The sequence below is a fragment of the Myotis nattereri genome (assembly GCF_964212035.1).
Source record: "Myotis nattereri genome assembly, chromosome: 14".
Lineage (NCBI taxonomy): Eukaryota > Metazoa > Chordata > Mammalia > Chiroptera > Vespertilionidae > Myotis > Myotis nattereri.
In genome coordinates this window covers 23867602-23890822 of record NC_138089.1, presented here as the reverse complement: position 1 = coordinate 23890822, position 23221 = coordinate 23867602, and the positions used below count along the sequence as shown (strand labels likewise).

General features: G+C 40.4%; 1 protein-coding gene across 3 annotated transcripts in view; it reads right to left on the bottom strand.

Annotated features, from left to right (window-relative positions):
* The window catches only part of GRM7 (glutamate metabotropic receptor 7), a 743749-nt gene that overhangs the window by 275164 nt on the left and 445364 nt on the right, over window positions 1–23221 (bottom strand). For all 3 annotated transcript variants that reach the window (XR_013996795.1, XR_013996796.1, XM_081106152.1), the window contains exon 5: window positions 4903–5043. Coding sequence is in view for 1 of the 3 variants with exons in the window: in XM_081106152.1 (XP_080962278.1) it covers window positions 4903–5043 (141 nt within the window). In the remaining 2 variants the exon portion in view is untranslated. The remainder of the gene's footprint in view (window positions 1–4902; window positions 5044–23221) is intronic.

Below are 23221 nucleotides of genomic sequence, written 5' to 3'. Positions count from 1 at the left end.
CATGATGGCACTGCGATTCCTTAAGCCTTGGGGTTCATATTCTATTCACAGCATGAAGCTGTGTCCTGCCTGCTGCAAACTCCGAAACCTCAGTACATCACTGTTCGATGTGCACCTGTCCATATGATATACTTATTGAAACCTCTGGCTTTATTTTTCTGCCAGAATTCTACATGCATCCTGATTTTCCTTAGGACTGATGTAAGGCAATCTGATCTTCATGAAACCCTCACGGGTAGCTGCATGCAGCCCAGAACAGATGACCGTTTAATGAGCTATTACTATGTACCAGTTGGATTTGAGATCTTTTACTTGAAATCTCTAACTTAATCCCCACAATAACTCTGGGTGTAAAGTCTTACCACCCCCACTGCAAAGCTGAGGAAAGGGTTTCCTGGGTTCATGAATGCCTGAGCTCTCCCAGGCTTCTCAGGAGCAGCCTTAGAATACAAACCCAGGGCGCTTTCCGGCCCACACCCATGGTTCTTAAATACCCTTCATCCTCAATCTCTTTCTCAGAGACCACTTCATCTCTGTAACTTTCCTTCTGCTCTTGACCTTGGTATCTTCACAAAAATATAATGTTCCTTCCAAAGAGGTCATACTCGAAATGGGTCTTTGTGTCAGGATACACTTGCATGTCTTGAGGTGGAATACGCACAACAAGTGATTTGGAGGCGGCAGGACATAAACCCACTTGACAAACAATCACATCTGACCCTTCTGCCCACAGATGGCAAGGGCTCTGTGCTGAGCTGCCTGGCAGAGCTTTCTTCATTGTGTGTGTAGCCTGCACCGTCTCCACGCGAAAATGTAGCTCCTCCATAGGGCAGCGTGAACGGCATTAGTACCTGTCAAATGCAGTTTGTGTTTCCTGTGAGTGTGGTTACACCGTCAATAAACTTGCACAACAGCATGATCCCTTGGGGGGTGGCCGCCCGGATAACCCAGGAGCAGGATGGGTCACTGCCAAGGTTAAATCTGCTATCAGTGGAAAGTAGGCCGCCACCAGGAGGAAGAATGTCTAGCTCTCAGGGTTGGGGATCTTGGGACTGGGTCTCAAGAAAAGTTGTGATTGTCTTAAAATACTGAAGAATGGGGTAGCTTTCTTGGTTGAAGGAAACTGTAAATGCATGTGGATAATTTATAGGAATAAAGATCATATGGCTAGTTAGGTAATTTTTTCATAAGAATCCATGCACATCTAGCCCCAAGTTAAATTATGAAGTACACATAGTTGATTTTTAATAAAATTTTCAATAATTATTCTTTCTTCCATGACGTTATACCCTCTTGGGTTTTTAGAGCTCATTGTTTTTATTTTATTTTATTGTTTAAAAAATAGAGCTCATTGTTATTCTGACCCCAGAAGTTTTCTCTCTCCAAGCGGTGTGAGTCTCCTAACTCAGCTTCAAAACCTGTCTTGCCAGATGACTGATTTGATGACAGTCTACTTAGAGCTAATACACAATCGCTCATTTTGGCTAAAAAGGCTATACAGCCCAGAAAAAAAAAAGTTTACATTTTAATTTGTGTCTGAATCTGAAATAAATATTTGAAACCTTTCTCACTCATTAGTAGAGCCAGGCAGAGAAAGATCTGTGAAGGGGCCTGCTTTCCTCAGCCCTCAGATCAGAGCATGCACGGCCTCCATGCCAGACTCCTCAGCTAACCCCCGTGTCCTGCAGCTTCTCCCAAAGGTGCTCATTCTTTTAATGTTTCAAAATCTGGTTGCCAAAGCAGCTTTCCCTTATACCACCAGGCTCCCTCTCCCCTCCGCTCTTTTCCTCATTAAAACTTAGTTTCTTGCCGCAGTTTCAAAAAACTCTCATTAATACAATGCAACCTGTCACTTCTCCCCGTCACTTTTTTCCTCTAGTCTAGCGCATCTCAGCATGCCTTTCCCACCATTTCTCCTCTTCTAAGTTGAGGTTTACTTACTATTTAAAAAATCTTAATATGTATTTTGGTAACATCTCCAATGCAACGTACAAGTTTAATTGGCTTTGAAAAAAGGAAGTGCAAGAAAGAAAAACAAATACACAACCACCATGTGTTCATATCCAGTGACGGTAAGAGCAAGAGACACAAGGGAAGGAATACCTCCGCTCAAGATGGTGCACCTTTTCACAATGGAAGGGGCAAGGAAGCAGCGGAGGTAAAGGAGGGCATCAGGAGGGTCTGACTGCCAGTGGACCCACAAGCTGGACCCAGGCCATCGGAAGTTCCTTATTCCCTCCCCTGTCCTCTGAACATATACCTGCCTCCTGTTCCCACAGGGGCAGCTGTTCCAAGGGCGTAGCCATGAGAGAGTAAGTTGTGGAGACCATCCGAGTCTGTATATAGGACTGAACCCCATTAAGGCCTCCATATAAACATTTAAGATCCTGGTGGGCACGTGCAGAGATCTATTTGTCTTACAGCATCTAAGACAAGTCCCCTTGCTTATTAATCCTGCCAGCTACCAATCTGGAGTGGAACTGCTTCTTTCTTTGGTTTCCCCTTCCCCTCTGTGAGTACAAGAGCCAGTTCAAGAACAAACAAAAGAGAAAGGAGAGAATATTCAAATAATTTGGGACCACAGGTAATTTAGTAAATGTGATCATTGATTGTTTACATGGATGGAGCATGATATGAAAATGCAACTACTTGTATTTCCTTTTTTTAAAAGTTGGTGGTTTGGCTAATGAGCTTATTTGTTTTTATAAACCCAGATTCTCTATGATCAGCACTAAAATGTGACTACAGATAAAACAGCTTATGTTAAAGCATATAAAAGGACCAGGGGTTGAGCTCAGGAGGAACATTCCTGATGGCCATGAGACACTCTACAGAATATTCCATGTCAGAAAGAACCAAAACCTGTCATCGACCATGTGGCTATTTCTAGTATACGTGGATGTTCCTTGTCATACAGACAAATTATCCAGACATCAAACTCTCTTTTTCAATTTCCACTTGAAAGCTTTGTGTCACTTAGATCAAGTCAACGTCAAATTGATTTTTCCTTTTTCCCCCAACAGGATAAGGAAATTTCTGAAAACACTGATGCTATATACCATGGCACAGAGAATACTGTTAGTAGGATATTCTAATTAACTGAATTATACATTCAATTATGCCTATTTATTATGTATCATTGCTTTGCTCCTATCTCTGTTCATATCTTATCTCTGCTTTTTACAGAAAGCTTCTTGAGGAAAAGGCCTAAACTTCCCACTACTGACGGTGTGTTTCGTATCATGATTCACATATATTATTCCTGATTAATAGATGTTTTGAAATGGGTGTTCAAAGAGCTATATCACAAAGTAAACTAAGCACAGGAAGTGTTTCCAACGCGAGTGTTGCTTTCCTGGGCATACAGAATGCATTTTAGAGTTTGGTGGGACTTCAAGGTTGTCATTACAAACCTTGAAGGCAATTGAAGTATAGAAGGGAAATGCTGTTTAATAAAGGGTTAGGTCAGTGGTTAGCAAACTGCGGCTCGCAAGCCACATGCGGCTCTTTGGCCCCTTGAGTGTGGCTCTTCCACAAAATACCGCGCACGCACATTGCGATTGAAACTTTGTGGCCCATGCGCAGAAGTCGGTATTTTGTGGAAGAGCCACACTCAAGGGGTCAAAGAGCCGCATGTGGCTCGCGAGCCGCAGTTTGCCGACCACTGGGCTAGGTGGTAAGCTAGTAGATCATGCCACATCCTCGCATGATTTCTAGTATTCTTAGGATAAAGACCACATTCCACACACATCCCAACATGACTTATTCCTTGTCCATATCTCTGCACTTGCAACCTCAGCTCACACATTCATTCTCTTCTTTTCTTTAGTCACATCTTTCTATTTTTCACATCCTGAGAGGTACCATAATTCCTCCTGCTACAAGCCCTTTTTCATGTGCTTCATCAACAGACATTCTTCAATCTATCCCTCTCCTGCCTTCCTTAATCAACCAGTGACTCCTCCTCCTCAAGGAGGTCTTCTAGGCAGTTTCTGCTTTCAGTGAGTGAAATTCCTTGATTATATACCCTTACAGCTCTCGACACGTATTGCAGATTAAAATGATGTATTTATAGAGAGATCCCCGGAATAATGTGGACTTCCCCCCCACCCCCGCCCCTGCAACTATTCTCTAAGTGTCATCAAAGCAGGGTCCTTGCCAGGTTTGTTCACCATCAGATCACCAGTGCCCAGCACACTGCTTTGCAGAAAGGAGTTGCTCCATGAGCGTTTATGACTGGGTCAATGAATGAACGTATAACTTTCCTTCTTACTAATACATGTATATGACACATACGCATGTGTTTTTAATTTGGAATAGTTTTGTAAGGTTACATATGAGGCTGGGTGACTATTTTTAAACATTTAAAATAGCAGGTGAGTCATTAACTTTGATGTGTTGAAACTCAGTTGAAACTCACTCTAAACCAGCAGTTCTCTACCTGTGGGTCACGAACAATGAAAATATATCCTGCATATCAGATATTTACATTACGATTCAAGTACTTTGTTTCCTTAATCAAATATACCATCCATGGTAGCAATTAAATCAGGGTCTGATATGGAATTTGTCAGAGATTTCCGTCTATGTAAAAATAACTTCAGACTCCTGGCTACAACATGCACCAATATTTACCTGTGAGAGCATTCAGAGCAACACGACCCCTTTTGAATTCAAAGAATCAACGAGAAGGCCAATTACTGCTAGATGGACAGGCAGAAAAGGATAATCTCGCCTGTACTTCTCTTGTCCCCCGAGACGTATGCTCCTGTTCCATTTTCTGAACAATCTAGTAAAATTCAATTTACTTTTCCAATTTGTCTCCAGCCAGGCTTCCTTCTGTCAGGTAGGCAGACATTGCACTGGCCACGTAGAGCAACAGGACCGAGAGAATGAAATTACCTGTGCATTTGCGATCTGTGTCTTCTTTCTTTGACCCACTAATCGTCAGCTTGCAGTTGAAGTTTTCCTCCCAGTATTCAGCAAACCAGACGTTCCTTCTGTTGTTTTCAAGTGTGCGGGATGTAAAATAGGCATCAAACCCTAAAGAGAGTTGAATGAAAAGGTCATTGCTTGCGGGGCTCTGCTTGAACATTTGAAAACAAAAATACCCATTGTGGTTTTTCTTTGTTTCAGTAGATTGGATGCTCTTTTGTGTCAATCAAAGAAAAGAAATCAGGGGAAGAAAAAAAAATATTCTAATGCTAACCTGTATCTATATCTCTAGTCTTTCAGGCAGATGTGTGGCCTATAAATGACATTTTCACAATGAAATCTGCATTAGAGACCTTAGGGATGCCATAGTCCTCACAACATGCCTTGCACCTCTGATGAACTAGACGAGGGACAAAGCATCTCTATAAACATCATCATCATCATCACACCAAGAGAATAACTGATAATTTTAGTGCTTCCTGTGGATCAAACTCTGGAATTTACATGGATTCTTTGACTCATCTCAACAATCTATGCAGTAGTTACTATCATTCTCATTTTGTTGACGGACAACAGAGGTTTGATGAAATAATAATGTGCCCACGGCAAACAATTTCACCATATTCTGCATCTGTCACTATGTGAGCTACTGACCTGTGAATATCATTTTGAGAGTCCTCTTTTGTTTAGGAATATCCCAGTATGCAATTGACTTTCTAGTCAAAGTAGAATTAAATTTATGAAGAAGCCACTAGTAAACTGAGGTCAATGTTAGCTCAATGCTATTCACAAAGAGTTGGAGATGAGCAGAGACCGGAAAGGCCAGGTCCCCAGGAAATCTCTCGCTACCTCACTAGGATAGCACCACTTTAAATATTCCAATGAAACCATACGGTCCTGTGAGAATCGGACTGGATTCAGTATCACAAGGGCTGGGCTTGAATTCCAGCTCCACTCATCTCACTTAAGTCTTGTAAACATGAGCAAGTGCACACTTAACCTTTCAATCTTCCATTCATCAATCTGTAAGCATAAAGATGGTACCACCCCTTCCTCAGTTTCTTGTTTGTAATAGTGGAGACTAGGAACTTGCAGAGTTAAGGTCAAGACCACGGAGGAAGATGAACTTACTTTCACATTATTTAAGTTAGTCAAAGTTTTCCCTACATTTTAGAGTCATTAAAAAAAAATAGCTCCAGACTCTAAACTGTGAGAGGAGAATGTCAGGTTAATTTAATTCACCACTACATTCCCGGCACGGAATTCATGGCCTGGCATATAGTACGCCTGCTATAAATAGAAAACTTCAAGTAAGTAAACAAGACAGTAAAAAAAAAAAATCCCTATAAAATAAAGGCTATTGTACAGCATTGTAGGGAAAATGAAAAAGAATATTTTATATCTCAGGTAATTTTCCAGGCTATTGTCAGGACATGATAGAACATAATGATGTCTTGACCAGGTACCCAGAGGAATGTCCTTTCATATCTGGCTGTGGCATCTGATCTCATTTTGATGTCGATACTGATTGATTAATGTCGATACTGATTGATTAATCTATCTGGCTGGAAGCCCTCCCCCCCCACTCACTATTCTCCCATAACCCTGCCTCCAGACAATGTTCAGAAGGATAACATAAAACTCTCAAATAAAGGGGAATCTGTGTTTCCAGGATCACTACATGTATGCACTTGGCTATGTACAAACATATAAGCAACTTACCGGTACACATGACGACTAGTGACTAACTGACATTTCCCCCTTCATCTTTGCCTGTGCTTGGGTGGAAACCTGGGGTTTGGGGGGAGCAAGGCTGGTGGGTTGTGACAAGTGGCCCGATGGTCCATGCTTCCTGAGCTTTCCACCTGGGTGTAGCCCTCCGTCTGCACTGCGCCCTTACCCTTGGGGCACTGGACAGGGGAAAGCAAGCAGAGGCTGCCAACCCTGTGCCCCTGTGGTTTGTCCCTGCAGAATGCTACCTGGGACCCAGCTGCCTGGATCTGAGAGGTTTGACTAGCACCTTGGTCGGCAAACTGCGGCTCGTGAGCCATATGCGGCTCTTTGGCCCCTTGAGTGTGGCTCTTCCTAAGCTTTAGGAGTACCCTAATTAAGTTAATAACAATGTACCTACCTATATAGTTTAAGTTTTAAAAATTTGGCTCTCAAAAGAAATTTCAATCGTTGGACTGTTGCTATTTGGCTCTGTTGACTAATGAGTTTGCTGACCACTGACCTAGGAGATGTGAGGTCATGTGGAAAGAGAGGAGTCCAGCCAGACCCCAATCCTCTCAGCAAAGCCTGTTTGCCCGTCCCAGCCCCCTGCTGACTGCGGTAGAAGCAGCATTTAGCTGAGACCAGCCCCAGCTGCAGAACTGGGGCGATTTCTCTTTTAGGCCATGGCATTCGAGGCGGTTTGTTCTGCAGCCATGGGCAGCTGAAGCACTCCATCTCGGCACCCCAGCCCCTCTCCAGGCAGCACCAACAGCACACTCTAAACGTCCTCAACAGAATGCAAAGGGGAGTCAGAAACAAACTTTTCGGTCGCACGTCACAGGTCTGGACACCAAACTAAACTCAGAATAGAAACTCTTAAAAGGGGCTCAAAGGACAGCCTGGATACAATTACATCCTCCAGCTCAGAAGAAAACGTCTTTGGAAGGAACCTCATCATTTTAAAAGTCTGTCACTTCAAAATGCCTCTCTCTGCCGCCTGCGCCTGCTGGACACACAGAGGGATACTGAGGAAGGTAGGACCAGTTTGCGGCTGACATGCAGGTCGGTGACTGTGGAACATTTAACAGAGAAGAGGCAGGGAAAGCAGCAATCAGGTCCACTTTCCCCGGTCCTAAGGGAGACCCAACAGATTTCTGGAAAGAAAGGCACCACGGAGGCTGCCTGCACGGACCGTGGCCGGACGTGGATGAAGGGCAGGATTTCTTAGCCCAAACCCTTGTCCATTCACTCACATGTCCGACGGGCTCAGCTTCCTCCTCCTCTTCCTTCTGCTGGCCACCCTCGTGTAGACAGAGGACTGCTTTTCTCCTGCAAGTGCATTATATATGAACTGCCTGGGGCTCCCCTAAGATGCAGATTTTAATTCAGAAGACCTGGGGTGGACCGAAGAGGCTGCCGCTGTAACAAGCCCCAGGTGGCACTCTTGCTGCCCATACTTTAGAAAGCAAGGCTCTCGGGGGGAAAGCCTACATTTTTAACAAGCTCCAGGTGATGCTCACGCTGCCCATACTTGGAGAAGGAGGGCTCCAGAGCGAATCCTGAGCTTCAGCAGGTGGGAAATAAACAATCCCAGCCCTTCTGGTTAAGGTATAAGCATCTTCACCCTCTCAGCCTCAAGTTTCGCCTTGGTTCAGAAGAGAGGGTCTTTGCTCTGCTTGTGTAGTTGAGACTTCTGCCTGGTACTCTGCTCAGTATGGCAGGAGCCCTACCTGGCCATCCTGTTGCCCGTAGAGGACCCTGGAGGGGTAGAGCATGTGGCTGCCTGTTGATGGATTTTCACTCTATGTTTCCCTGAGCATTACTGCTTTGGGTCAGGAACTGAGCACACAATATCCCCGAGGTATGCCTGTACCTGGTAGGTATGGGGAGGGGTGAATCCATCAAAATGGTAAAACTGACTACACGGGCTGACGGTGCTGCAGCAGAAGTTGGTTTCAGAACACGAGCTCTTAGAGCCAAGGAGCAGAAGCAGAGGTCAAATGGATGTGGATTCAATTGAGTGAGTCCGTGCCGATTCGCCTCAGCTGAGGCACATTTCTTTCAGGACCAAACAATGTGTTTACTTCTTTTAGCAGAGACTCTGGTGAAAGATGAATTAATTCTTATTGGTTCCTTCTACTCTTTTTCAATCAAAAGGAATACAGTTGTCCTTGGGATATCTAAGCTTTCAAAAGAGACTTTGCTGTGGCCAAACATTCACAATGCCTTGGAATGCAGCTGGCAGCCCTTTGGGTTCAGGCACTCTCCACCCCTCTGCTTTATTAGTGACGAGAGGCCCAATGCACGAAATCCATGCAACAGTAGGCCTTCCTTCCCCCAGCTGCTGGCGCCTGCTTCCCTCTGGCACCCGGGACCCGGGCTTCCCTCCAGCCCTGGCTTTGTCCAGAAGGACTTCTGGAATGACACCCGGAATGATGTCTGGTCTAATTAGCATACTACTCTTTTATTATTATAGATACTGAGCTCTGTTATGCACTGGCCCAAAGCTTTCCCTCGGGCTTCAGCCACTAACCACTACTTTTGATTTTTCATGACAGTTTCTGTAGCCTAATGATTTTGCCTATCTTTTCTTAGGAATAGGCAATTCATACAAGGTACACAGTCACCAAGATGCCACACACAGAGAAGCAAAATTTAGAATAACTCTAATCTAAACTAGTGTGTGTGTGCAGTGAATTGAGACTTTTTCTCATTCCTACTAGAGCGCAGAAGAAAAGTGATCTGGATACACAATAAAGGTGTTATTAAATTATTAGAATTTTTCAAGGTAACCCAAGGCATCAAGAAACAGAATCAGATTTATATCAAAGGAGAAGGATCAGTCTTTTACATGGTGTAAACAAAATTATTATAATAAAGTTCCTTTTATGGGGGGTGGGGGAAGATTATTTAACTTCAGAATTCAATCTCCAGATGCTCTGAAGCAAATGTCCCTTTGGGTCCACATTATACAACATCCCTATAATTTTGGAAGTGAGCTTAGAACAACATGGAAATAACAATCAGGGTTTTAGCTGACAAATATATAACTATATTCATCTGGCTCTTTCCCCTTTTAACTGGAGTGCCACCCTAAACACCCCCTGAAATTTGTGGTTGAGACAAGAGCGGGCAACTTAACACACACATAGTTCATCCTGGGCAGTGCGTTTGGGAGTGAGCTTTCCCGCTGAGAAGGAACAAGGCTCTCACAAGTGTGTGGTGTAAAAGGAAATCTATCAGATGTCGAGAGGGGTCAGCTGCCTGGATGGCCAGGGTGAAGGGAGCCGGGCAGATACGAATGTGGCTTCACGCGGCATCAGAAAGTGACCAGTGGCCCTGATTTCAGGCTAATGCACACAAGTCCTGCTCTGCAGGTTAGAGCATCCCTGTCAGCCGAAGGGCATGGAGCACCCATGGCTTGGTTCTCAGGAGCCTGTAAAGGGGAGGCTCTTAGCTCTTCCTGGTCCTGCTTCTGGCTCAGGAAGGAGGCACTCAGGTTGCAGAACCACATAGCCCCTAGCCTAGCATATCACAGGAATGCAACACAGATGGAATAGATTTAAAAATCAATGAGTAAGGAGAGGAGAAAAGACAGGTAGGAGGGAGGAAAGCGGGGAGGGTAGAAAGAGGGAGAGAGTGGAGGAGAGAGAGACTGTGAGAATGTAGAAAGAGTGAAGTAGAAAGAGTGAAGGAGAAAGGTGTAGGAGGAGGGAGAAGAGGAGGGAAGAGAAAGGAAGAGGAGGAGGCACAAGAAACAGGGAAGGGAAGGGGAGAGAAGGGAAGGCAGGGACATTAATGAGGTGAGGAAGCAGGGGGACTCACATTCCCTGCTCCTGTGATGATCTATCACAACAGCCATTTTTAAAAACAGGTCTGTATTGGTTTTATGACCTTCCTATTTCTATGACGTAAGTCATTTTGAACTGTGGCCAGCAAAAAGATATGTCCATGTCCTAGCCCCTTGAGTTTGTGTGACCTTATTTGGAAAACATTTGGATACTCTATGACAATAAATTACATTAATTAAGATCCAGATCTCAAAATAAGTTCATCCTGGATTATCTGTGAGGGCCCTAAATCCAGTGACAAGTATCTTTATAAGAGACACACAGATGCACAGAGACACAGGGGGAAGGAGCCATGGAGGTCACATGAGTATGGAGGCAGAGAATGGAATGATGCAGCCGCAAGCCAAGGAAACCTGGAGCCACCATCAAAGGCAAGGAAGTACCCTCCCCTAGAGCCTTCAGAAGAATCACGGCCCTGCTGACATCTTGATCTGGGACTTCCAGTCTTTAGAACTGTAAAATCATTTCTATTTTAAACCACCAAATTTGTGGTCATTTGTTATGGTCACCCCAGGAAACTTATACACCCATAATAAGGAAAACGACTCAATCGTGTGATAGTACCACATGCTACAGCTTCTGTCTGGTCTGAATGACAACATGTGTTTCTCAGATGTTAACAAATGACAGTTTGGGGAACGTGTTTAAACTATGGACTTGTCCTTTCTATTCTATCAAAGAATATTTTAAACTAATTTAAAAACCAGGAGACTTCACTTGAAAGTCCATATTTTTGGCTTTATATACGTGTAACATTGGAAGATCTAGTAACATGGACCCTATGCCCATGCGGCAGGCATCAGCAGGTGCTGAAGAATGGTATTTCCTTCACGTGAGCCTCTGCTCCTCCACCCACAACGTTCCCCCACCACCTCTGAGAGTTTCAACATTTGTAAGATGGGTGTGCTTGTCATGATAGACAGTGAGCTTTCCCACCATCAAGAAATGCATCTCTCTTATTATTACTCACCTTTGCTGAAACCCCATTGAAATGAGAAATGTTATCTCAGGCTCCTAAGAATATATTCTTGAAAAAGTTACTAAAAACATAGTAAAGTAGGGAAGGCAGTAGGAATAAAATTGACATAGATAAATTATCTACCTTCACATACACAAACAAAATCACTTAAAAATGGGAGAAAGATCACAAGTAAAATCGCTGCCAAGAAATACGCATACAAGAGCACGGTTATCTCTCCATTGAGTCAGATTGACCTTTGTCTTGGAGTAGAGATTTAAGGTTCCCTTTATATCCACTCCCATGAAGCTAATTTGTAAATTTTATGTCATTTTAATAAAAATATTAAGTTATTATCCCCAGAGCTAGATATGTTGATCTTAAAGTTCATATAAAAATTGAGAAACAGTAGTATTATGAACAAGAAGAGCAAGTATGCATGAGTGTTTGGGCCATTAGGAAGGGAGGTGAGGAAGAGGAAGGCATATCCTACCAGGTATTATATAAATACAGATGGTAAATTCTCTAGATTTAAAAAAAGAATAGTCCTGACACAAGAATAGGAGATCAATGGGCCATTGGAATAGAACAGAATGTCCAGAAAGACATCCGATTGTACATGAGAATTTCATATCATAGTGAATAAAAGTAGCATTTCAAATTCACTAGCTATATTCTACCCTTTTAATAATATCTAATAATAGCAACCAGTTGAGTAGTTTTTCAGTTCACAAACTTTGGTGTTCCCCAGGTGAAACCTGAGACTGGTCCTGGTACACGGAGGGCGAGGAAAGACCCAAGAAAAAGTCAGATTGGTAGGTGGCAGATTTAATAAGCAAGAAGCGAGGGAACTTACTTATCAGGCTTGTCTTGGGTATGGCAAGACAAATAGATCTCTGCACGTGCCCACCAGAATCTTTTTTTAAATATATTTTTATTGATTTCAGAGAGGAAGGGAAAGGGAGATAGAAACGTCAGTGATGAGAGAGGATCATTGATCGATTGACTCCTGCACACCCCCTACTGGGAATTGAGCCCCTAACCACTGCATTGCCCTTGACAGGAATGGAACTCAGGACCCTTTAGTCCTCAGGTTGACGCTCTACCCACTGACCCAAAACAGCCAGGGCCCACCAGAATCTTAAAAAAGTTTCTATAGAAGCCTTAACTGGGTTCAGTCCTGTATTCAGTCCAGATGGTCTCAATAACATCTTACTCTCCCAAGGCTACTTCCTTGGAAATAGCTTCCACTGTGGGAACAGGTGGGTGGAGCCCACATGCCAAGATAGAAGAGCAGGTGAGGGTCCTCTGATTGCCAGAGCCCAGCTTAATGGTCAACTGGAGACCACATATGAGTGATGTTCTCTTCTAACATAATTGAATAATGATCAAAGCGGATCCCAATTAGAAATTTAACCTTGTATTAGTCCATAAGAAAACATGGGAAGCAGTACATGGACTTAACCATTATACCGGTACATGAATTTGGGGTTTCCAGTCCCTTCCAGGGGGTGGATTTTGTACATTTGTAGGAACTGGGGATCCTTCACCCTTGGGGCCACCTGCTGCGTGATGTCTTTGGTGGGTTCCGGTGCCAAGTGGCATGTTCCCTGATACCCTGTGGGCACTCCGTTCCTTGTCTGCCTCTCAGGAAACTTTATGTTTCTGGAGGACAGAGAAGGAGCCCTACTCCTCTTGGTCTTCCCAATTCAAGTTATTGTAAACATTTATTGAAGTAAGTTGAAGTTGGAGGCACGTAACTCAGTTTGGCAAGATCATTACTGATCCAGTGGGACGAATCCAGTCTCTCAGATGCACCCACAAATTTGCTGGCTATGCAGCACATGGATGAGAGTGGTGGAAACCAGCCATTATTTTTGAGAAAACAAATAAGAATTATTGCAATGGAAATTATTCCACAAAGAACAAAAATCCCATGGGAAGTGTTTATGGATGAGTTAGAGGGAATACTGTTTGCAATATTACTCAACCAGATGCCTCCAAAGGGATGTTGCATATTATATAATGCTAGGATGCATGCCATTTCTTCATTTCTTTAAATTGCCAGGGAAACACAGGGCATTTTATGTAATCTAAGTATACTTATATGGAAACGCATATAGGTATAAATGGCATATATTACCTTGGTAGTTTAATAGTTAAAAGGTTAAAAGCAGAGTCTGAAACTGGAATTCTAGGGTCCAATTTCTAGCTTTGCTATTTGTTAGCTAGATGACCTTGAGCACATGACCTAACCAGTCTGTTTCTAAATCTGTAAAGTGGGGATAGTAATAATATCTCCTCTACAGGATTGTTAGGAGGCTGCCATGGGAGAACATAGGTAGTATTTAGAACAATGCATGGCACATACATAGTAAGAGCATAAATATTAACCAAATTAAAAGGAAATGAACACAGACTCATGTGGCAGGTGAGAAAAAGAGAGGACAAGAAGAGGAAATTTAGGAAATTCGCAACACTAGCCTGCATATGAAATGTTCAGCTAAGAAGGTCCTGCCTTTGGAGTCAGATGGAGCTGAGTGTGAATCCTGCTCTGCCAACTACTAGCTATTTTATGTAATTTATCTTATACTACATTTAGGTCTCTATTGTTTGTGTTTTGTTGTTGAACTGTATATTTGTTTGCTTATTTGCTTTTTCATTCATTCATTCATTCATTCATTCATTCATTCACTTTTTCCATCTGTAAAATGAGGTTAGTAGTACCTACCTACCTTACAGATAGATGTAAAGATTTGAAGTATTAAGGCTAAACCAACTAACTTCTTAAAATTGCTGAATCAATACAGGTTCCTTTGATTTTGCTAATGTACATAGTTTTAGTGTCCGCTCCAGACACTATAAAAAGCAACTGCCTTCCATCCGCGAAAGCCCCTTGTGGTTTTCCTAAGCCATGTGCAGCCATGTAAGCTTAATGGCCTGAATCTAAGTTGTTCTGGGGCAGCTCCGGATGCAGTCAGGGGATAGGAAGGGTAAAAAGCCCGCCCTCTAGTGGATGCTTTAGGAGTGGAGACTAGAAGAGCCCATCTCCCTGGAGGCAACAGGCTACTTCCGCAGAATGTAGAGCAGGTGATGGATCAGGTGTGGTGGAAGGCTCCTGCTCTCCTTCCTTCTACCCTGCCCTCAGTCTGTGCTCAGCTTGTTACCCAGACTTAGCTGGCTAAATGTTCTGCACAGAACCTTGGTAAAGAGCCTGACCGAGTGGCACCAAGCACTCATGTGGTTACAGCATTCTCTCAGGCTTGGGGTTCTATTGTCATGGCTATAATTTCTTGCCTTCCTCCCATCCTGCCTTCCTTGCCTTCCCCTTCCTCCATCCATACTATGTTATTTTCAAGATATTCCAAATTTCCATATATTTCTTTCCTTCCCAGTAACAATGAATATAACAACTGTGATACTAAATTTGTTCAATCTCGACTGTGATAAATATTAGCATTATGTATTAAAAGTTATTTTTAAAAAGGTGAAATCTCTTTGATCTATTCATTTTACTTCAAGGTACTTATCCTCCTGAAATAACTATATGCATTTTAAAAAATATATTTTTACTGATTTCAGAGAAAGGGAGAGAGAGAGAGAGGGAAATTAATGATGAGAGAGAATCATTGATCAGCTGTCTCCTGCATGCCCCCTACTGGGGATCGAGCCTGCAACCCGGGCATGTGCCCTTGACTGGAATCCAACCCTGGACCTCTTAGTTCGCTCTATCCACTGAGCCAAACCAGCTAGGGCTAATTATATGCATTTTTAAGAAAATATATATAAACTACTAAAATGATTAATTTTCTTAGATGTAACAATAGCATGGTGATTATGTAAATAGCATGTTCTTATCAGTTAGAAATACTTTCTGAAACATTTTAGGTGAGAAGATATAATATCTGGGATTTTATCTGAAACGTCCCTTCAAAATGAAAGTTCAAAGGGGACAGCTAAAACACCATTAGCAAAATATTGCTGGCATTTGAAGCTAGGTTATTGGTTCATGGGAATTCATTGTACAATTCTCTCTACTATTGTATATGAGAATTTCTAGAATAGAATATTTTAAAAGTAGTTATGAAGATGATGGTTACAACACTTTTTATAACAAGGAACATGTAGAACCATCACAATTTCCAAAAACACATGCTTAAATAATATTTATATGTTGCAATAGTATGCAATCATCAGAATTTGACAGATAGAAATTTGTAGTTTTTAAGAGCATACCCAAGGAAATGTGAATTCATATTAGTATGTCATATTGAAAAAGTTAAAATACTTCGATAGTATGACTATTTTATATATATTTATATATGTTATATATAAGTACATAATGTATATGTGTAATTACAGTAATAATATATGTATATATAATTCCTTATCAAACATCAGTAGTAGGTTATTTCCTGAAAGATGGGTGATATTTATTTTACTTTTAGCTCACCCATATTTTCTGATTCTTTACATATAGTTATATGTAACAAATATAAAGCAAATCAAAACACATTTATAAAAGAAAGACATGTATGTAATATAAGTCACCAAAATATATGTCCATTCTATATAATATCCAGTCTCTTGCATGTAGTAAGATATTATAGACGTATCCTCCAAGATAAGTTAATTCCTACTTCTAAGCACAAGCTAATTTTCACAAATGTAATCTACAAATCTCTCATTTATGACTTTATCTAAAACAGGTATAATAAGTATACCACTCCCTACAACTACAACCAGATCAGACATCACCAATCAATCATGATAATTAGTCCTAAGAAGCCTAGTCTCTAGCTCCTTCACAGCTTAGTGCTTTAGGAAGCTAATGCTGACCTGGCCATTTTTTTAAGAGAAGAGTTACTTGCCATCCTTGACATGATTGTATATTTTCAACAAATTGTTCCTTGGAATTTATTCTATATTACATACTACTCTCAGATATGGAAACTTAATGATAATATGATCTAATAGTTAATGGGTGACTACTATACCTGAAGCTTTGGCCTAAATGCTTTGCATGGATTTTATATATTGGACATAAAAAAAATGATTCTCTGCTCTCAAAGAACTCTCAGTTCTAAGACATTTCTGAGAAGATATGAAGGACAAACATATGGTGCTTTTGCTTAATATAAACTGTTCAGTATTTTCATGAAAGAAATGTGATAGATGGTAGGGACTGTCTTTATAGGAAACCAAGCATAGTAGAGCATGTTGCAAACATTGTTGATTGAACAGTGTCTTTGGTTTGATCTTGTTGTTTGTTTGCTTGCATTATAGAGATGTTTTTCCTATAGAATGTAAAGTTTAGAATTCCTTATAATTTCCTACTGGGTCACCAAGGGGTTCCCAGCGGGAGAAAGTAACAAAGTAACAAAGTAACAAAGTACACACATGGTACACACATGCACACGCACCCACACATGCACACACACTTCGTGGCACTGCACCCCTACTGCCTTCAGGGTTAAAGCCTGCCTTACGCAGGTTCTAGTTATGTAGAAAGACTACCTTAGGAGATTCCAGGACAGTTCCTTCATTTTTAAATTGTTTTTAAAACAGGCCTCCAAGAATCAGTCACCTCCCAGAGTTTCTCTTCTCTGTCTCCTGAACTCTTACGACTCCATCTGAGCTTCTATTACTTTGTCAACATCCAGGAAGAAACACAACAGTAAGTTCCCAGATAGGCTGGGCCCAATCACCTTGCTGGAGAAGGTCATGTGACATCCAAAGCAATCACACAGGACCTGCCAGGGAATTTCCCAGCTGAGACTTGCCTGTCATAAAAGACAACCTCTAGAGAAGAGGAGTGCTTGCCAAGGGCTTTTGCCTGCGAGGCATTCCCTAGGACTGTGCTATACCAACCCACAAACACTCATGCATGTATTCGGAAGAGAAACTCTTCCCCGGTTCTAAATGAAGTGTTTTCAGAATATCTATGTCTAGAACAGTAGCCTATACCCATGGTTTCAAAGTAGAATTATGTATAAAACGAAAAAAGAAACCCACACCTAGACTCCAAGCCAGACTGATGAACCTAGACATCACATTCTCCTGGTGGGCCTAGGCATCAGTATTTTTACCTTTCCAGGTGAATCCTACGCAGTCTGGGTTGACAACATCCACTCTAGAATATTATGCAATTTAATTGCTCATATAACCATTTTGCACACAGTCCCAGAGAGTTGTCTGAGGGATGTTAGAAACACAGAAGACAAGGTCCCCGAACTTGGACATTTCTGTTCTTGGTATATAAATCATGATTACTCAGATAATATCGCAGGCTTAAATGTCTTCTGACACATAAAATAAAGATTGAAATATGTTGTCATAATTGATTGCAACTCAGTGCCATTCTTTGAAAGTTGTCATTCATCATATGAAAGCTTTCCAAAATTTTAATTAATAATACTCCACTTTATAAAGAGTATAGATATGGGGGTTTTGTACATAATTTTTATTGATTTATTTTAGAGAGAGAGAAAGGGAGAGGGAGAGAGAGAAACACCTATCAATTGCCTCCTGCATGCCCCCTACCGGGTATTGAATTGGCAACCTTTTGGTGCATGGGGAAGATGCCCAACTCAGCCAAACTGGCCAAGGCTAGAGTATACATATGTTTATTCATGCTTGTCATCTTAATGAATGATGGGTCAGATTTATGTTTCCATAATGAATTTTGTAAACATTTTTCATATATAATTTTTGTGTAGAAATGTTTAAAAACTTTTTGAATCATATTAAATGATCATGATTACATTCATGTGTGTATATAATTTTCTAACAATCATAATCTTCCAAAATAATGATTTTAATTCATAGAAAGTGTTGAACAGTTCAGCAAATGGAACCTACCCATTTTTCCAGACAATGACAGAAAAGGCCAGATGAACGTGTCAGAGAATTATTCTGCATTGTGGAAGCTTCATGTTTTATTTTTAATAACTATACAAGAACCATGTTGCCTGGTTACCATCTTCATTTTGTACTCTGTTCTAAAAATGTCTCAGCGTCTGAGCAGACAGAAGTTTTCAGTGTGTTCAAAACCTAAACTTATATAACCAAACATCTATAACAATCTAGAAGAAATTTTACCAAAATGACATTTCATTTTCTTTCTAATCACAGAATCAGCCACTACCTAAAGATTGGGTGGGGGGAAAAAACACACAAAACCTTAACATTTTGATGGAAGGACTTTTCTTATACAGATTTAAGAGAGAGAGAGAAAAAAGACACAAAAAACAAAAACAAAAAAAAGACATTGTAAAATAATAATACCAGTGTCTCACATGTATAATCATTTACTATTTGAATCCCCATAGAAATATAAACAAAGAAGAACAAGTTGTATGGAGACCTAGAAAAGCTTAAACTGATATTTAAATATAATCTAATAAGGTGACTTTATTTTGTGGTATTTTCAGGTTTTAGTAAAACTGTCCCAATATCTTGGCCTTTTTATCCTATCTAGCAAATCCTACTGCAATACTATTTGATGAATGTTATTTTCTGGGTAGTATTTGGCATATTTAATGAAGACATCATACTTTCAGAAATGTAAAAACAGCTGAGATATCTCATGCAAATAAATGCCTTTATGTGAAGATCAAGTTCAGGAAGTAAATTCATATCACTTCATTCTTTCATCACCCAAGTTACAAAGATATTTCTGAAGTAAAGACATTTCATTAGGTGTTGTAATAGGAAAGGTTATTTGTTCTGAATTCTTCTCTCTTCCACTTTTGGACAACTATATCCTATTTCCTAGGAATGCCCTTACACATTCATATGGTTGTACTAGGCGTTGATGGACTGAGTTAGAGGTGAGCACCCAACCCAACTGGGGTCAATCAAATTCTCTTCCATGGGAACCTGAAATTGGATATAATAAGATTTCAGTATCAACCCAGATGGCTCACTTTATAGTAAAGATGTAAACTAATGAGTTGCTGATAGCAGCCATGCAGACTGGGGAGTAGAAAATAATCACTTTGCACGGGGAGAGAATAATGAGTCTATCAGAGGCCAAGAGAGAAGAGACATGGAGGTACAAAAAGTGTCTTGCATTTTCTACAGGGCTCATGCACCCAACTCCAATCTGTTTCTAGGATGTGAATATATTCATTGCCCTTGGATTATATAAGACCTCTCTTGATCCTTATAATAAATTATCCCTCTTCCTATGTGTGTAGGCAAATCCCAATGGACACCTGCCATTGACTGGCACCTATAAGGGTTACAACTGATATTGATGTGAGATAAGTCAGATATGGATCTTGTACTGAAGGAAATTGTGAAGAAGTAGGATCCACAGATAATTTTAACAAAAGGGAGAGGGTGTCAGAAGTTATAGGGATGAGCTGATAGACAGTTTCACAGGAGGAAACAAACATTCCTGGCTCTGGAGGAGGCGGATCAGATGTTTTTCAGAGCAATGATTTCCAGTCAATGTATTTGAAAATGTGTAGAGTGATGACCAACTCCTTAATCTTTCTTTCAATATTTTAAGGTAGTTGGTGTTACAGGAGTACACATTCAAGTATCTTCCATTTGGTTCCAACACAGGAATCCTTGTTTTTCCTTTTCAGTAGAACACTGTTGGTGGAAGAGCTCCACAGTCTGTATTTTAACATAAGTGATGGACTGACTGGGTATTCAAACTGTATGGCAACATAATAAATGTGATCTTTCCTTGGACATATGTTTCCAACAACAGAACATGGTCAACATTGTTTGCCCCTGAGCCCTACTGGTAAATTTCTCTTCCTCTAGGAGCAGGCAACACACTAATTGTCATGGGAGAGTTTTATAACAGTTACTGGCAGAGCCTGTGCTTACTACCTGGGTCAGTGACACTATTAAAAAAATAAAAATAGAGTCCTATTTCAGTAATCAAGGATTGCTTCTTTGTCATTCAAATTTCAAATATTTTCAGTGAAGTCATAAAAAGGCATTATAAGGCAGAAATTAATTAAAGCAAGAGGCCATGGTAGGGGGACTTTGAAAACATATAAAAACAATCCCTGTCCCCAAGGTACTTTCAGTCTTTGGGGATAGGTAAGAAAATACAAACAATAACAATAAAAATAATATAGACTGTATATTGACAGCCTATATTGAAAAAATGAAATAAAGCTAGGTTAAGAATGTTAAATGTGTTACTGCAATCCTCACAAAAATCCTACAAATTAGCCATCATTACTATCCAAATTTAGGGAATCACAAACAAACTTATATAGGGTAAGTAACTTGCCCAAGAGCTCATAGCTAATGAATGGAACCTAAACATAATCTGCCTGATTACAAAGGGTAAGCTCTTAACTTCAATGAAAGAAGAAATAAGAGAACAAAGTCATATAAAAATTTCAAAGGTACTTTATAAATGTTACAGGAATTCAAGAAATAAAAGGGAATGCCAGGCTGGAGTTATAAGTGCATTTATACCATGGCAGAGTTATGATCTGAGTTCAGTCTTGAAAATGCAGAGTTCACATAGACAGGAAGAGCTACAGATAGTGAGAAATAATAGCAAGAATAAAGGGGTGAGGTGGTTGCATCACATGTGTTTCTGGATGATGGATTTGGTTACAATGATGCTTCATACAGAGAGGAAGCTTATGTAAAGGTATGGTGGAACCAGACTGTGGAAAGTCTAAAATGTGAAGAGTTGGGATTTTATGCCATGGGTATTGTAAAGTCACTGACATAAGTCACTTCTGTATTTTCTTAAGAATGGATACCAGGATAACAGAAGTACTTGAGGAAGAATAAATTGACAAGACTTGGAGGAAGGTACACATTTAGTGAGTGGCACTGTGACAGAAACATTCTATATGGTCTAATCTAATTCTTGTAGGACACTGAAATGAAGAAACTACCATGTCCATATTCAAATGTCAGGGAAGATGCCTCTTTCAAGGTCACAAGATGGAAAAAAAGTAAACACTATATTTTAGACCTCATCTGCTTATTTTAAAAATCAATATGAAAAACACTAAGCAAGGAGACATTGTAAAGCTATAATAATAGCAATTAATATTTTGGAGCATTTATTATTTCTAGGTAATAAGTTACTTACATGAAATAACCCATTTAAAAAATCCAACATCCTAGAGATAGATACTACATTATACCCATTTTTCAGATGAGAAAAGTGAAGCACAGATAACATGGGTCATTTGCCCATGGAGAGGGACAAAGCATTCTGTCATTCCTGGAGGAGATAAGATTCCATCTAGATTCCCTAGTTCTGCTATGAGCCTTTCAGTTGCAGCAACATTTGACTAAGAAATAACACACATGACAACTAGAGTAGGAAGTTTTAAAAGGACATTTAAAAAGGATTTTGAGGCAGGATAAAAAAGGAGACTTAAATATTGAATCTAGAGTTTGGGGAGGAAAGGCTGAGGTTGGATTCAAGAATGGGCTGAGGGAATTACTTCTTATTTTGCTTTTTTTTTTTTTTTGCTTTTTAAATAGAAAGGTGGTGTGATTTCCAAGTCACTGAGCTTTATGTGGTGTTGAACCATGAAGAAAAATGCTCTCAGATGTAAAGCTATAGATTCAGAAGTCAAACAAATGCATGTGATACCTGGAAGTGAAAGAAAAAATAAATCAAAAAAAGAAAAAAAATGTATAAAGAAAGGAGGATGGCACATGAAGAGCTGAGTTATGAGGAATACCACATTTAAGGATGCCAAAGACAAACAAAGGAGCCGTCACTGGAAATAGAGGAGTACCTGTCTAATTGTCAGAGAAATGAAGAGGCCATGGACACCTGTAGAATTGCACAGCTCGGTAAGACCCAGGACTGGCTTCATGCACACGTGACCTAAGACTCAGGTAAGAATCCAAGTGTAGACTGGCCGCACACTTTGGTTTCATGCTCTCATGTCATCATCTTAAAATTCATAATAGTGAATTGCACTGGCCCCCACAAAGAAAACTAATCATGTCTAGAAAGATCTCAAGGGCCCAATTTCCAATTCTCCACTCAATGACAAAATTTCCATTAAGATGTATCAATCATAGACTCTCAAATACCTCTATAAGTATTTCCAGTCAGAAAGAACCTGACATGTCTTGGGGATAGCCCATTGCATCCTCAGACAGGTAAATTTTGAGAAGCTTTCCTATAGTAAGCTAAAATCTATTTGTAATTTGTATGTATTTGTCTTGTTCCTACTCTTGAAGAAATCAAAATGTATAATTGTGCTTCCATGTTATTGCCAACTTTCAAGGTTTACCTGATTTCGAACATTTACTCTCATAAACTCCATAAACCATTCACTGTTGAACCAAGACTGTGGTTAAAACATAATAAGCATTCAAAAAATGCTAATGAATTAAAATGATTCTGAACCATGTGTCCTAGATGGTTTCTCACTTTAAGAAAAGATATTAAAATGTACTTATGGGCCAAGCTTCCCAATTTAAGATTTCTGAATTATAATTTTAAATTCTGAATCATTTAAAATTTAAATTAATTCCCACATGGTAATCCTAAACAATTTTAGAAGGCAATCGCCCTATTTCCATAGAATCTTCTCATTTTCTTCAACTTTCCCTAAAATTTGGAACAATATTTCCTCATCACTTGGGTCAACTGCAACTTGGGTATGTTCCAGATTTTGGGGTTCCTTTAGAACAACATTTCTCAACCTCGGCACTACTGATACTGTGGCGAAATAATCCTCTGTTGTGGGGCTCTTATGCAATGTCAGATTTTAGCAGCATCCCTGGTTTCTATCCACTG